General features: G+C 40.8%; 1 protein-coding gene and 1 pseudogene across 1 annotated transcript in view; one reads left to right on the top strand and one right to left on the bottom strand.

Annotated features, from left to right (window-relative positions):
* Positions 1 to 383: 383 nt before the first annotated feature.
* LOC109467397 lies at positions 384 to 2,884 on the top strand (annotated as a pseudogene).
* Positions 2,885 to 3,325: 441 nt separating this feature from the next.
* The window catches only part of LOC109467394, a 10,382-nt gene continuing 745 nt past the window's right edge, over positions 3,326 to 12,962 (bottom strand). The window contains exons 2-14 of the mRNA XM_019765337.1: positions 11,016 to 11,210; positions 10,365 to 10,512; positions 9,727 to 9,959; positions 8,996 to 9,131; positions 8,500 to 8,589; positions 8,172 to 8,317; positions 7,185 to 7,306; positions 6,646 to 6,784; positions 6,332 to 6,424; positions 6,037 to 6,123; positions 5,323 to 5,472; positions 3,908 to 4,003; positions 3,326 to 3,424 (exon numbers count right to left, since the gene is read on the bottom strand). Of these exons, the coding sequence (XP_019620896.1) occupies positions 3,368 to 3,424; positions 3,908 to 4,003; positions 5,323 to 5,472; positions 6,037 to 6,123; positions 6,332 to 6,424; positions 6,646 to 6,784; positions 7,185 to 7,306; positions 8,172 to 8,317; positions 8,500 to 8,589; positions 8,996 to 9,131; positions 9,727 to 9,959; positions 10,365 to 10,512; positions 11,016 to 11,201 (1,683 nt within the window). The 5' untranslated portion in view covers positions 11,202 to 11,210 and the 3' untranslated portion in view covers positions 3,326 to 3,367. The remainder of the gene's footprint in view (positions 3,425 to 3,907; positions 4,004 to 5,322; positions 5,473 to 6,036; positions 6,124 to 6,331; positions 6,425 to 6,645; positions 6,785 to 7,184; positions 7,307 to 8,171; positions 8,318 to 8,499; positions 8,590 to 8,995; positions 9,132 to 9,726; positions 9,960 to 10,364; positions 10,513 to 11,015; positions 11,211 to 12,962) is intronic.

The raw sequence follows: 12,962 nt of genomic DNA, 5'->3' as shown, positions 1-12,962 counted from the left end.
AAGATGTTATTTTTGTTTACCTTACTTTTTGTATCATGCAAGTGGCCAAGCTACATGTATGATGCCCTGTCATTTTTTGTATGATAATTATGACATTTTCTTGTACCCTTTGTATATTTGCACTGAAATTAAATGCTTATTTGGTGGTAAGTCATCTGTGGAAATGTGTATGTGTGTGCATTTTTGTATCAATAATATGCTCATTGGTGGTCTCAAATAGAACTGGCAACTTTGATTCGAAGTACACACCATCGGCTAAAAAATAGGAACATTTATAGCCAAGATCAACGAAAGACATACTCGATATAACTTCACAGAGACACTACGAAGGTAAGCGGGTAGTCTAACCTTTGACCCTTGACATCGAAGGAATTTGGTCACCCCATTGATGATTGGATGACCCGCTGAGAAGACGCTAGCGGTTCTCCAGAAATTCCTCGAGTCATCTCAAGAAACACAACACTAGCAGTGTTTTATTGAAGGTAAGAACACAACTTAAGCATGATCTTCTACATTCCTTCATAATTAGTTTCGTCCTTGCGAAGAGAAGACGCATTTCGATGCTGCAATGTATCACTATTCAAGGATCTTTATTCAGCATTTGACAATCACATCCTATTATAGTAAACGTTAATCAAAAACAAACTCTATTACATATGTTAAACCTATGTCTTACTTTAATGTGAAATTTGAGAACGATTCAAGACCTCAAATTAAAATCGTCTGTCGATCTGGCTGCGTGGCCTTTTCTCTGGCCATCACCATATTTGGATGTAGTGTGGGGACCGCTCAGTAACTCAACTCATGCTGACTAAGTTTCTAAGAAACTGTACAGCCAGGACTCGGACTGTGCAGGATGTGACTAATGATGAATATTACGTTATGCATGCCAAAAGCTACCCCGTTGCTTCTTTCCATAAGGCCAAATCAATTAAATTTAATGGATGACATGCTCCGCAAAACTCCAATTCTATTAAATGCGATACTTTTAGGGGGGAAAAAACAAGGTGGGGCAAGAAAAAAATTCCAAAATTTTCAAATTTACTGACAATTCATCACTTTCCGGGACGACAATTTTTTTTTTCAAAAGCAGGTGAAAATTAATTGCGCTGAATGTCATGATGATGAATGTCATCCATACGAAATACTTGCTGTGGCCTTATTGGTATTACAAATTAGGCCACACCGACTTAATTTTATGGATGACATCCGCGCCCGCATTCATTTTCGCCACAAAAAAGATCACGTCCATCGAGGCTCTGGCCTGGCTCTAGGCCTGGGTAGTCTATGGTAGTTAGCGAGCCGGGCACCCAGGCTACCGAAGCTCCACACGCAAGAACTCAGTACAGTGCCGATTCATAAATTCGGCCAAAAGCCAGCATACGTCGCTAAGTACTGCCGCAAATGCACAATACCAGCTTTGTATTCCTGTTGTTTCGTAGCATTATTATTTTTGGTCGGTAACTTTTTTTATTCGTCCCGCGCGCACTAGTTTGGGGGTCTTCAGGGAATGTCATCCATAAAATTAAGTCGATGAGGCCTTACAGCGGTATTTTGAGAACTCCTACGCACTGTCTCAAGGTAATTTACTTCGAAGTCACGGCTGTATCCCTTAAACTGTCTTGACAGGAATGGACGAATCTGGAAGAAATGGTGTCGAGACTGATGCATACGACAACGCAGGACAGGGGGAGGTTGACCACACGTCCACGCAAACCGACTCACCGGACCCCGCTAGTCAAGACCTGGCGCAGTCACAAGTGGTCCTGGACCCGCACAACGCTACCTATAGAACAGCGGATGGGCTGACGGAAGATGTAAAAATGTATCATTGTCCCCACTGTCCTTACCAAACAGAACACGCGCGTCTGTTGGCGCGTCACGGCAGGAAACATAAAAACGGACCGCCGAAGAAGATAAAACAACAAAAGACGGAACACCGCTGCACGGAGTGTGAGTACATAGCGACTCATATAAACAACCTCTACAGGCACCGCAGGGAGATGCACATGGGACTCAAACGCGGGGCCGGAGAGAGAATATACGCATGCGATCAATGCGACTACGCGGCCACCAGGAAAGACGTTCTAGAAAAACACATCGTGTCGAAACACGCAACCGACACGAACAAACAATTAAATCCTACAACTGCGACCAATGTAACTTTCGCAGTGCACAAGTATCACACTTATACAAACACATGAAAACTCACACTGACGAAAGACCATTCCAGTGTCCTCACTGTAGTGGCAGTTGGAAAACGAACATGGCTCGGAAACAGCACATAGAAAAGGTCCACATGGGGGATTTACCGTATATGTGCGGCGAATGTGGATACAGGACGGTCCACAAGTCTCATCTGGTTATCCACATGCGGACCCACACGGGCGAAAGACCGTATAAGTGTAGTGAGTGCGACTACCGTGCTGCGAAGAAAGGACATCTTAACCTCCACATGTCCACACATCGAGAGGGTTTTGACTTTTGCCTGTGACCAGTGCGATTTTAAGGCCAGGTGCAACTACCAACTATCCGCTCACATGAAGACACACGCTTCGCTGTTGTTTCAGTGTCAAGAGTGCGATTTTATGGCTACAAAACAACAACATTTAAACATGCACTTCCAAGCTAAACACTGTGATGATGAGACGTACGTTTGTAAGATGTGTGAGTATAAGACAGCGTCCGCGTCGTGCTTAACTCATCATATGAAAATTCACAACAAGAAACTGAATCAGAACAGGCGTTACAAGTGCGATCTGTGTGAGTATGCTACTGGTTCAAAACAGGCTTTGGTCAATCACATTGCCCGCCTTCATTACAACAGCCAATAAGGGGGAAGCTTACGTACAATTATAATGGACTCGTTTGCCGTGAGTGCTAATGTTACAATAAGAAGATTGGCCTAGATAGTTATTGTGTATTATCTATTACATTTTATCCGAATATTAACATACAATGTTGTAGTCACAACATATATGTTATTAATTATCTATGAATAGTTATTAACTATAGTTATGCATAATTTGCTATTAACTACTTTTAAATAGTTAAAAAGATTTTGTATAACATTTTTAACGTTGAAAAGGTGTGACCTTAATGCTTATCTAGACTTTGCTTGATATTGTGTCTAAGAATACGCAATCTAGACAGTTTTTTTTACTATTACATTTTCTACTTATCACCGTTAACGTTAAGCAAATATTATATTGAGCAAATTTTTCTGGGTTTCCTGATTTAAAGATGTTTCAAATGTGAGACGTATGTTAAGTTTAAAAGTATGCTAACACGAAGCATTACAATATTAAGAGTACATGTATGAATCAAGTTGATGTTTCTGCAATTATTTATTATTTTCGGCACATCTTCAGACCATGGCACCTTTCTTCTCCTCCAGAAAGGCAATAGTCGCCCAAGCTGCTTGCTGTAAAACACAGTAAGGAATTGTTAAAGCTTGTTGTAAAAAAAACACTGTCAAACATTCGTTTGGTAGCTTCATTGTGTCTAGAGACAGCACTTAAGTAGCCATTTTCTTTTAATTGTCTGTCAAATACTTATTAGTACGTATCGTTTGAAATTACACACATATTACACACACACACACAAACACACACACACATATAAACACCCATGCATACACATACACCATACATGCGCACACATAGAAACACCCATGCACACACACACAAACACACACATACACCATACATGCGCACACATAGAAACACCCATGCATACACATACACCATACATGCGCACACATAGAAACACCCATGCACACAAACACACACACACACACACACAGAGAAATGCATACACTCCCATACGCACACATACACACAAATACCCCCACATGCTCGCACCCACAAACACACACATATGCACACACACACACATATCAGCTCACCCTCATGAGAAACTCCATGTCTTCATTTGCCATATCAAAATCCATGGTGCCCACATAGCCCGTATCTATGGCAACAGACCTATGAACATCCTCCTCCTGAGGAAAGACAAATAGAGGTTTCTAGCTTTGAGGACAAGTTCTACAGTACCAAAAATGCTTCTTGTCGTTTTTCTTGTTTTCCTTGTACAAAGAAAATGTATCTTGTAGCAAGAAAAGTATTCTTTCAACAAGAAATTAAAGAATCCCCGTAGCAAGAAAATTCAAGAAACACATTTGTTTCTTGAGTTTTCTTGCTGTAGCAAGAAAACGATTCTGTCCACAAGAAAAGATTTCTTAAACTAAGAGCTAACTGTTCTTGAATCAAGAAAACCATTCTGTACACAAGAAAAAATTTCTTGAACTAAGAGCCAAATTTCTTAAAATTCTTAAGATTCTTGTTGATGAGCATGATGCTAGAAATATTTTCTTAAGAAAAAGAAGAATAACATTCTTTGTTTAAGAAACAACATACAAAAACTTTGAAGAATGTTTCTTGAATTTTCTTGAATATCCCCTTCACAAGAAAATATTTCTCAACATAAGAAAAATAAGAAAAAACATTTTTGGTAGTGTAGATGTGGTGCGAGACGTCACCGAAGTCTAAAATGAAAATATATTCGCCCCAATGGTTGATAGAATATCTACCCCGGAAAAGAGCAACATTCGAATTGAGAAATTGAATTTTTCTTACACAACCACTGAATTAAAGCTTGATCCAGATAAAGTTCTATTAAGTGATCATGAGGCTACTGTTTTTTTAGCCCTTCTCCAACAAATTAGGATATGTTCTGTTACGGCTGACTAATTTTACTAATGACCGTGGAAGAAAAATTCTCCATTCCTTAAGGACTTGCCAACTTCATGAAGGTACAATTTTTTGTTGTTAAGGTAACCACCCTTCAGTGTGTTAAAATAAAACAGTAACTAGAAAAGAAATATTTGCAAAAAAAATTGAAAGCAAATGCATAATGTTCGCATATGGTCTGCTCTGTTAAATCTTACTCAAACACATTCACATTATATGGTGACAGGAGTCTAAATCCTCCCTACTATAAAATAGCAACATTATGTAACCCAACACCAGTTACCATGGTGAGAGACGGTGTAATTGACCAGGTCAGAGGTCACTGTTTGAAGAAGAAACTGAGCAAACAAGGAAAAACTAGTATATGGTGACAGGAGCAGAGTAGACCATGAAATTGCAACATTATGTAACCCAACACCAGTCACCATGGTCTCAGACGTCAACAAATCATGTCATTGGTCAGGTCAGAGGTCACTGGAGAAGAAGAAGAGGAAGAAACTAAGCAAAAACAATGTGTTCTCCTTCGGTAAACATAAATAATAGACACATGTATGATGATTAGTAAACTTACAGAGGTGCCGCTATGCCTTCCCACGAATTCGATCATGGTGCTGAAATACTGGCGCGGTGTAGAGACGAGCCTGTGCCCGAGGTATGTGCGCCTGGCCTGTTGCAGGGGACCGACGTTATCGTAGATTTTCCACAGTCGGTCTGTCGTCAGCTGAAATAATGAGGATGTTCCACTGGATAAAGACATCGGAGATCCCGAAATACCGGAAAGTACTAATATTTAGATTTTTTGAGTGAATGTACTGGCACAACCAAATGCAAAGAAAGGTTTATTCATTCATTCATTCATTCATTCATTCATTCATTCATTCATTCATTCATTCATTCATTCATTCATTCATTCATTCATTCATTCATTCATTCATTCATTCATTCATTCTTCCATTTCCCCAGCATACGTGTACATGGGAACCATTTTGCCTACCAACTTGACTTCCATCTGCGGTCACAAACCCCTCTACCTGCCTGTAGTAAAATCATTCTATATTCACAAATATAAGAAAGGAACATTGAGCCCAGGTCACGTCGGCCATAACTGACCGAACATGCAGGGAGACATGCATTTGTGCATTTGAATACACACAAAACGCCGTAAACGTTAACACTGACCTCGTATTCGTGGGTACTATTGATAACTCACCTCCTCTACAAAATGTACCTTAGGCTTAGTAGATTTTGTCAACAAGAAAAAACAATCAAATAAATTATAACTTACTTTTCCATTCTCATCAAGCATCATCAGCTCAAACGCCTTTTCCTTTGAAGGTGCGTCCAGGATGGCGATGTCCTCATCACTGAAAAGCTGAAATATAAAAAAGACGTAATTTACAGTAATTTTATAATTGGCATTACGCCCAATATTATTTGGGGTACATCTACTGAACAGGCAGTTGCAGGATTTCGACTATCTCCTTTCATTTGGATGATGTTCTGAAGCGACAGTTTACTTTTCTCTTAACATCAACGACTGTATTGAAAATCAAGAAAAATGGGTGGCATCATCACTATACCTCGAAAAAGATCTTCTTTGCTTCCTCTGTAGATATTATTGTCGGTCTTTCTAGTCGCGGAATTGGTGAGAAGCCTCCTCTTGCTGACATATCCTGAAATTGGAATTTCGGAATTCTTAATGAATGAATTGCACATTTGTGACACACTGTGGTCACTACGTAAATTTCATAATGAAAGCAACTTTTAATTTTTTTTTGTCCTAACTTTTTATATTCGCACGCTCGCATCGAGTTTTGGGGTTCCCAGAGGATGTCATCCGTATAATCAAATCAACATGGCCTAAACGTTCAAGGCTGGCGTCCTAGATACGCACCATTTCAGGTATGGGAGGAGGATTCACTCCTTCAACCCGCTCGATCATTTCTTTGATATCCTCGCCGAATAGTTGCTCCAAAGTTTTCTTGCTCAAGTTCTGTGCCTTTTCGCGCTCGGCCATCTTTTCCTTGTAACTCCTGTCAAAGTTTGGTACCACGAAAACGAATTAAGAAAGTTTAACATTACAAATTTAAAGACCATGCGATTCATGCACAACTCAGTATCAAACAGCTTGTTTTTTCCACATATTTTTTTTTGTTTACTTCATTCTTCACCATACACAAAAACAAGGCTCATGAGAGCCCCTCAATGATGAGAATATATAATGAGAGTGGTAATTCATGGTAACGTTGGTGCTTTAAAGAATCAGATCTAGTAATTGAGAGCAGATATTCATAGTATTGAGACTTTGTAAATGATACCATCTCCATTGAATTGAAGCATGCATATGCTAATGCAAAAAAATATAGCCAAGAGGTCTATCGATATCAAACCAAAACATATCTAGTTCTCTGGCAAATAATGTTAACAGCTTACTTGTGTAGCTCTGTGACTTCTTCTGTCTCCTTGAAGAATTCATGATCAGATTTCATCTCCGCTAGCTTCCTGTGCCGCTCGTCATACCGCTCCTGGTACATTTCACGGTCATCGCTAGAAAACTGATGATTAAGTAAAAGGTATCTTTTAGTCGTGAAGTCACTCCAAGCCGTTTAAAGGTGCTCTTGAATGAAAATTTGATGAATGTTTCATGTCTATATTTTGAAAATGCCACAAAGATTTAAAGCATCCCTTAACTGTACTGAATCTTGCGGTATCCTTGCAGGATAGGAAGTGTTATGACAGTGTGAGTCCAGAAAATAATCTCCAGACAGATCCTACGGTGGCAAGGCAGTAAGTATTGGTCAAAGCAGTGGCCATTAGCCACCGAAGGCTCATGGTCACTGCTTGGCCAACGGCTACTGCCTTGCCACCTGATCTGCTTGAAGATGAACTCTAATTAGACTCTATTGAATGAATCACCAAAAGACAGGGTTTTATTGTGGCCAATTTCCCATTACACATTACAACTTTCCTAATATTTCCGTGAATTGCAATCCACAGTACCTTATATGGTCTTTGCACTCACGTGACTATCACGTGACCATGATTGGCCGCCATGTTGGATGGTCAAACCCGGGGTTCCCATGTAAATTTTGATTTTTATATGCAATTATACTTTGGTTATGACAGAAGAACAAACACAAATTCTTTGTAGAAGTTCAACCAACCGTCATCGTTGCTGTTACCATGAGATGTAAAGGAAGAGGTCTTTCTTTAAACCTCTGTTGTTACTAATCTCCAAGCAGTATCCATTAGCTGACAGTATCGGTGGCAAATGGATACTGCCTGGCCAATTTGATACTGTATCGCGGCCACCAAGAGATCTGCTTGTATATTATCTATCACATCAGTTGCAAGCACACCCTCACTGCTGTACATGTAGTTTGCCTGTACGAAATTTGAAAGTCCAAACATGATTCCTACCAGCGCAATGCCGAGTGTCTTGTCGTTCCTGGTGCCGAACCGCTCCCTCCTGTACTCGGGGTGGAACATCCGACGAACCGTCTGTCCTTCGTTCATCTTCAGCCTCTTGTGGAAGGTGTCTTCTTTCTTCATGGACAGGTACCATCCTACATGTGGGAATTCAAACATTTTATTTCGTCTAATTGAGGAATACAAGTCAAATTAGTATCGAGAAGGAAATACTTCTCATTTGTAAATGCCTTCATCATGAGGCAGAAAATTTCGATGGAATATTCAAATTTTTGGTGCAAAAAATGTTACATATAATACCCTTTGGTATGGTACCTACCGTCAAATGCCCAGAGAGGATAGTTAGCTGCCATGGCACCGTCAACGAAAGTACTGGGAAAACTGGAAAGCTCACACGGCTTGAAGACAACTGGAAAGTACCAAGGCAAAGTGATCGTTGTTATTCCCAATGCTTAAGCTTCCCTCGTGGACAACGCGATGGCTCGACCCAACGTCCCGATTCCCAACATTCATATAACGTTATATGGTCAGACAAGAGTCTAAATCCCTCCTGCTATAAAATTGCAACATGATGTAACCCAACACTAGTTTCCATGGCACCAGCCGTCCGGTGTGAGGTCGTTGACCTTTTTGGTTTGGAGAAGAAGAGGAAGAAGAGGAAACTGAGCAAAAACAATATGTTTTCCTTTGGTAATGTCATACCCCATGATATCGATATGAATAGTAGCATATGCGACCATATACAGCTAATATACAAATGTAAAATGCTCATACTGTTGCAGTAAATACTTAGAGATACAAAAACGTGGTCTAACCTGGAATGGACATGGACATGCGCACTGCTTCTTTGATTTTCATCATAGGCGTGGTTTTGACGTGAAAATAATTTTCATTGCCCAAAACCATGTTGTAAGCCACGATGCACAGCTCCACTCCCAACGCGTGGTAGAGCTATACAAACAGGAAAAAATACGGATTGATGAGTACGTATAGAATACATTTATTATTTTATTCTTAACACCACAAAGCAAAGCTTAGAGCAGGACAACACTCCATGAAAGAGTTTACGTACAAAATTACAAATTACAACAGGTAAAACAGGCAATATATCCCCCATATGCATTATAATACATTATGTTGTGTTTACAGTATATTTAATGATAAATGTATAGTCTATGATTGCTTCAAACGCCTATCTGCATGTAGTTAATATTGCTACGTATGCGGAGCGGAGGTTTCGTGCTCATTGGGTCTGTGTCTATCTTTGCTTGCTCGTATTCCTGTCTATTTCTACATGCTAGGCACATAGGAGACACTAACAGTAAGAAAGACCTTTATGAACCTCCTTGCAGTAAGTTAGGTCAGAGGTCCGAAAAAAGTCCAACAGACGGTTATCTGATTTCCTGTCCTCAACTTCCTGCTATTTGCATTATGTTGCCTCCTCGTTAGCAGTGGGAGAAATTCACAACAATGAATAAATTAACACAAATATTTTACGGAGGTATATGAGACTTCTTATTGTGGTACTTTTAAGGTATTAAAATACCTTATCGAACGTGATGTCCTTGTCCAGTCCTTTCTTTGACGGATAAAGACGTGCGAGGTGTCGTTCTAAGACGTCTCCGAACCAGTCCAGAAACTCCTCCCCTTCACACGCGCCTTTCTCTGTAGCTATTGTCAGGGCCATGGAGATGCTGTCCACCGTTAGCCAGCTGGGCACGCCTGGGATGTGGGGGATCCACTTCAGGTATCCTAACCAGCCTTTAGAAACTGGTGCATCTGTGGAGAGAAGAAAACAACAAAAATGTTAACGGTGGCCCATTTTTACACGTAACGTGCGTCATTTATGTAGACGAAAATGGATCGAGGACGAAATTGTTGCGTAAACTACGTCGTTCAAGACATGCATGGGCCACGGTAAATGTTGCTTTGCGTTAAGATACGTTCACGCCGTGGACATGAAATGCTCCGAAACATGGGGAGTCGATATCGACTTCCGAAGAACTTTGCCACATTGATCACGTGACCCTTCCATCACGTGACCCTTCCAGAGCGCTCAGCCCTGTTCAGTACCATCATCCTGCAGAAGAGCAGACGCCAAGTGCCTTGTGTTTTAGACATTCTAGCCACCCAACAATGACTTTTTTATTGATCAAACAAGACAATGTCCTCGTAATTACTAACCTAAGAGGTCCATCAGGTTTTTCAGACTGACTTCCTCCAGTATGTCTTCTGCTTTCATCCCGATTGCCAGCCAGGTGGCAGTGATGGCGCCTGCGCTGGTTCCAGCAAACCGCTTGATGTTGGGCAAAATCCCTGCCTCATCCAGGATCTACAGTCAAGAGTACAGAGATGGCAGACATGCCACTGAGTGAAAATCTATTCACAATCGCAAGCGTAGACGGAAGTGCTAGGTTCAACAGAAAATGTACCAGTAGAAACCTTAGCTTACACCTTACTTGCTGACCTTCTTTTCATAATATCTATGGCCGCTGTTTTAAGTAGTATATGTCGTTCATCTTTTTAGCGAGCTTGCTATGCTATCGCCTGTGATCTTTGTAATGGCATGCATTTCATTGCCTGATCACACTAGACTACCTTGGTCAAATAAATTTCGTGGGAAGTGCAGCGATGTTTTACCTTTTTTTGGTCAATTGGCCCATATTTTGTCAATTGATAAGTATAAAACGCCTCAGCACCTCACAACACACAGAAACAAAAACAAGCTGTTTAACGTCAACAGGATACCTTCATATGCTATATGCATCCTGGGAGATTTTATCCCCAGGCACAATGCATCATGGGAATGGGAAAATGGTGAATGGTTGTCTCTACCTTTGCTGCTCCGATGTAGGCAACTCCTTTGGCTCCTCCTCCCTCCAGTACCAGATTCTCAAAAGAGTGTTCCATGCCGGAGTAGTCGTGTCCATTGGCTCTTGGAAGCTGAGCTCGAGGCTTGGTTTTGTCAAGAGCGCACCGTCGCCTCACAGTTGATATCCTTTCTTTTCCCGCATGCAACATCTTTTAAACCTGTAACAGCAGGGGATACGTACGGGGTTTGTCACTCGTAAACTTGGCAAAGATATTCATGACTGTCACACTTCCCATAATGCCTAGTTAAGATCACGGATATGACGTAAGGAGTGGATATACGTAATGCGACCGTATGAGTAGGAGAGTCTTCGATAGAAGGCAGAACGATAGAAGGTATGTCATTTTCTCTAATTCCAACAAAAATGCAATTGTGGCATGCGCTCTATACTAGATAAATAATTGAAAACAATATAGTTAACCAGTTTGTCGATAGAACTTGTTGGAAATATTACATCGAGGAAGGGGGAGGGGGGTTGGTCATACGTCATATCCGTAATCTTTACTAGGCATTATGGGAAGTGTTAAAGTCATGAATACGTGTAGGGAGGCCACTGGCGAGGGCGAGCAGGCCTAGGCCTCCAGTCTGACTCAAAAGACCCAACACTGTCAGTCATGGCTACTAAGCCAGGCAAGCGATTTAAAAATTGATTTAGTCGCGAGAAAATTCGGCCGAAGGTCAGAAACCGTGAGTCTTTGACTATAAGACAGTGCGCCAAGACGTGGTCCACTGTTCATGGTACTTGTAAAAACACGCTAGGTATTTTGACTGGTACAAGGTACAATGAACCTGAAAATACTATACTACACAATGTCACCTTTCTTCTGTGTTACAAGTAGTGGGAAATTATCCGTAAATAATTTCATCAGGTTGGTAAACGACTGAATAGCAAAGTTCTTTCTATCACAACCATTTATTTTTTCAAGCCAACGTTTCGATGACCTTCTGTCATCTTCATCAGACTGGTTTACTGTGCACTGACACTAGATAAGTGCACTATGCACCAAGCAATATCTAGTGTCAGTGCACAGTAAGAAGCACATGAAGATGACAGAAGGTCATCGAAACGTTGGCTTGAAAAAATAAATGGTTGTGATAGAAAGAACTTTGCTATTTAGTGGAAAATTAGTTCTTAAATAAGATAAACTTCAGTGAGACAAACCTCTGACAAAGATTTGTTGTTGGAAGGCTTTTCAAGGAGACATTCCACACACAAATGCTTTGTCCTTCTTTCCATCTCCGCAGGCTATACGCCATTTGTACATTACAAAAGAAGAGTGTATCTTTTGAAAAAAGGAAGCGTCAACTCTAGGACGGCGATACACCTGTTCCCATTGTTGTATTTTGACGTAGATTAAAAAATGAACTGTGTCATAAAAAAGTTTCTCCAAGTTTTATGTTGTATTCGATCTAAACAAAATCGGTCTTCAAATGATCTTTCAGTAGATTAGATGTCTCTATTATGCTGTGTAATTGGGAAACCAGTTTTTCTTCTAGGATAAAGATATTGTAGTGATAGGGCAGCGTAGACTGCATTGGTTTTTTGTTACTCTATGATACAGGGGAAATTCAGTTATTACAATATTTACCAGTTTAAAGGATGTGTATTTTCAGTGACATAAGGGGAAATGCATCTGTTCAAAACGTGTGTCGTCCCAGTGATACAGGCCTAGGGGGAAAATACAGTTGTCCGAAGAGAGGGTCATTTTGTTTTCTTTGTTTCGCATAACCGGTAACCCGCCTTAAGGCGTAACACACCAGTACAAGCTGCGTAAGACCTGACTGTAAGGTTTGAACCACTCACACCGGGAATGTCTCCTACTCTTTAAGTGCGGTGGGTTCTTTAACGTGCGTGGGGTGGCCCTCCCCAAACACGGGACCTCCGTAGTCTCCACCAGACTCCTTTGCAG

The sequence above is a fragment of the Branchiostoma belcheri genome, unplaced genomic scaffold (assembly GCF_001625305.1).
Source record: "Branchiostoma belcheri isolate BF01 breed outbred unplaced genomic scaffold, Haploidv18h27 scaffold18, whole genome shotgun sequence".
Taxonomy (NCBI): domain Eukaryota; kingdom Metazoa; phylum Chordata; class Leptocardii; order Amphioxiformes; family Branchiostomatidae; genus Branchiostoma; species Branchiostoma belcheri.
This window is presented reverse-complemented; position numbering and strand designations above follow the sequence as displayed.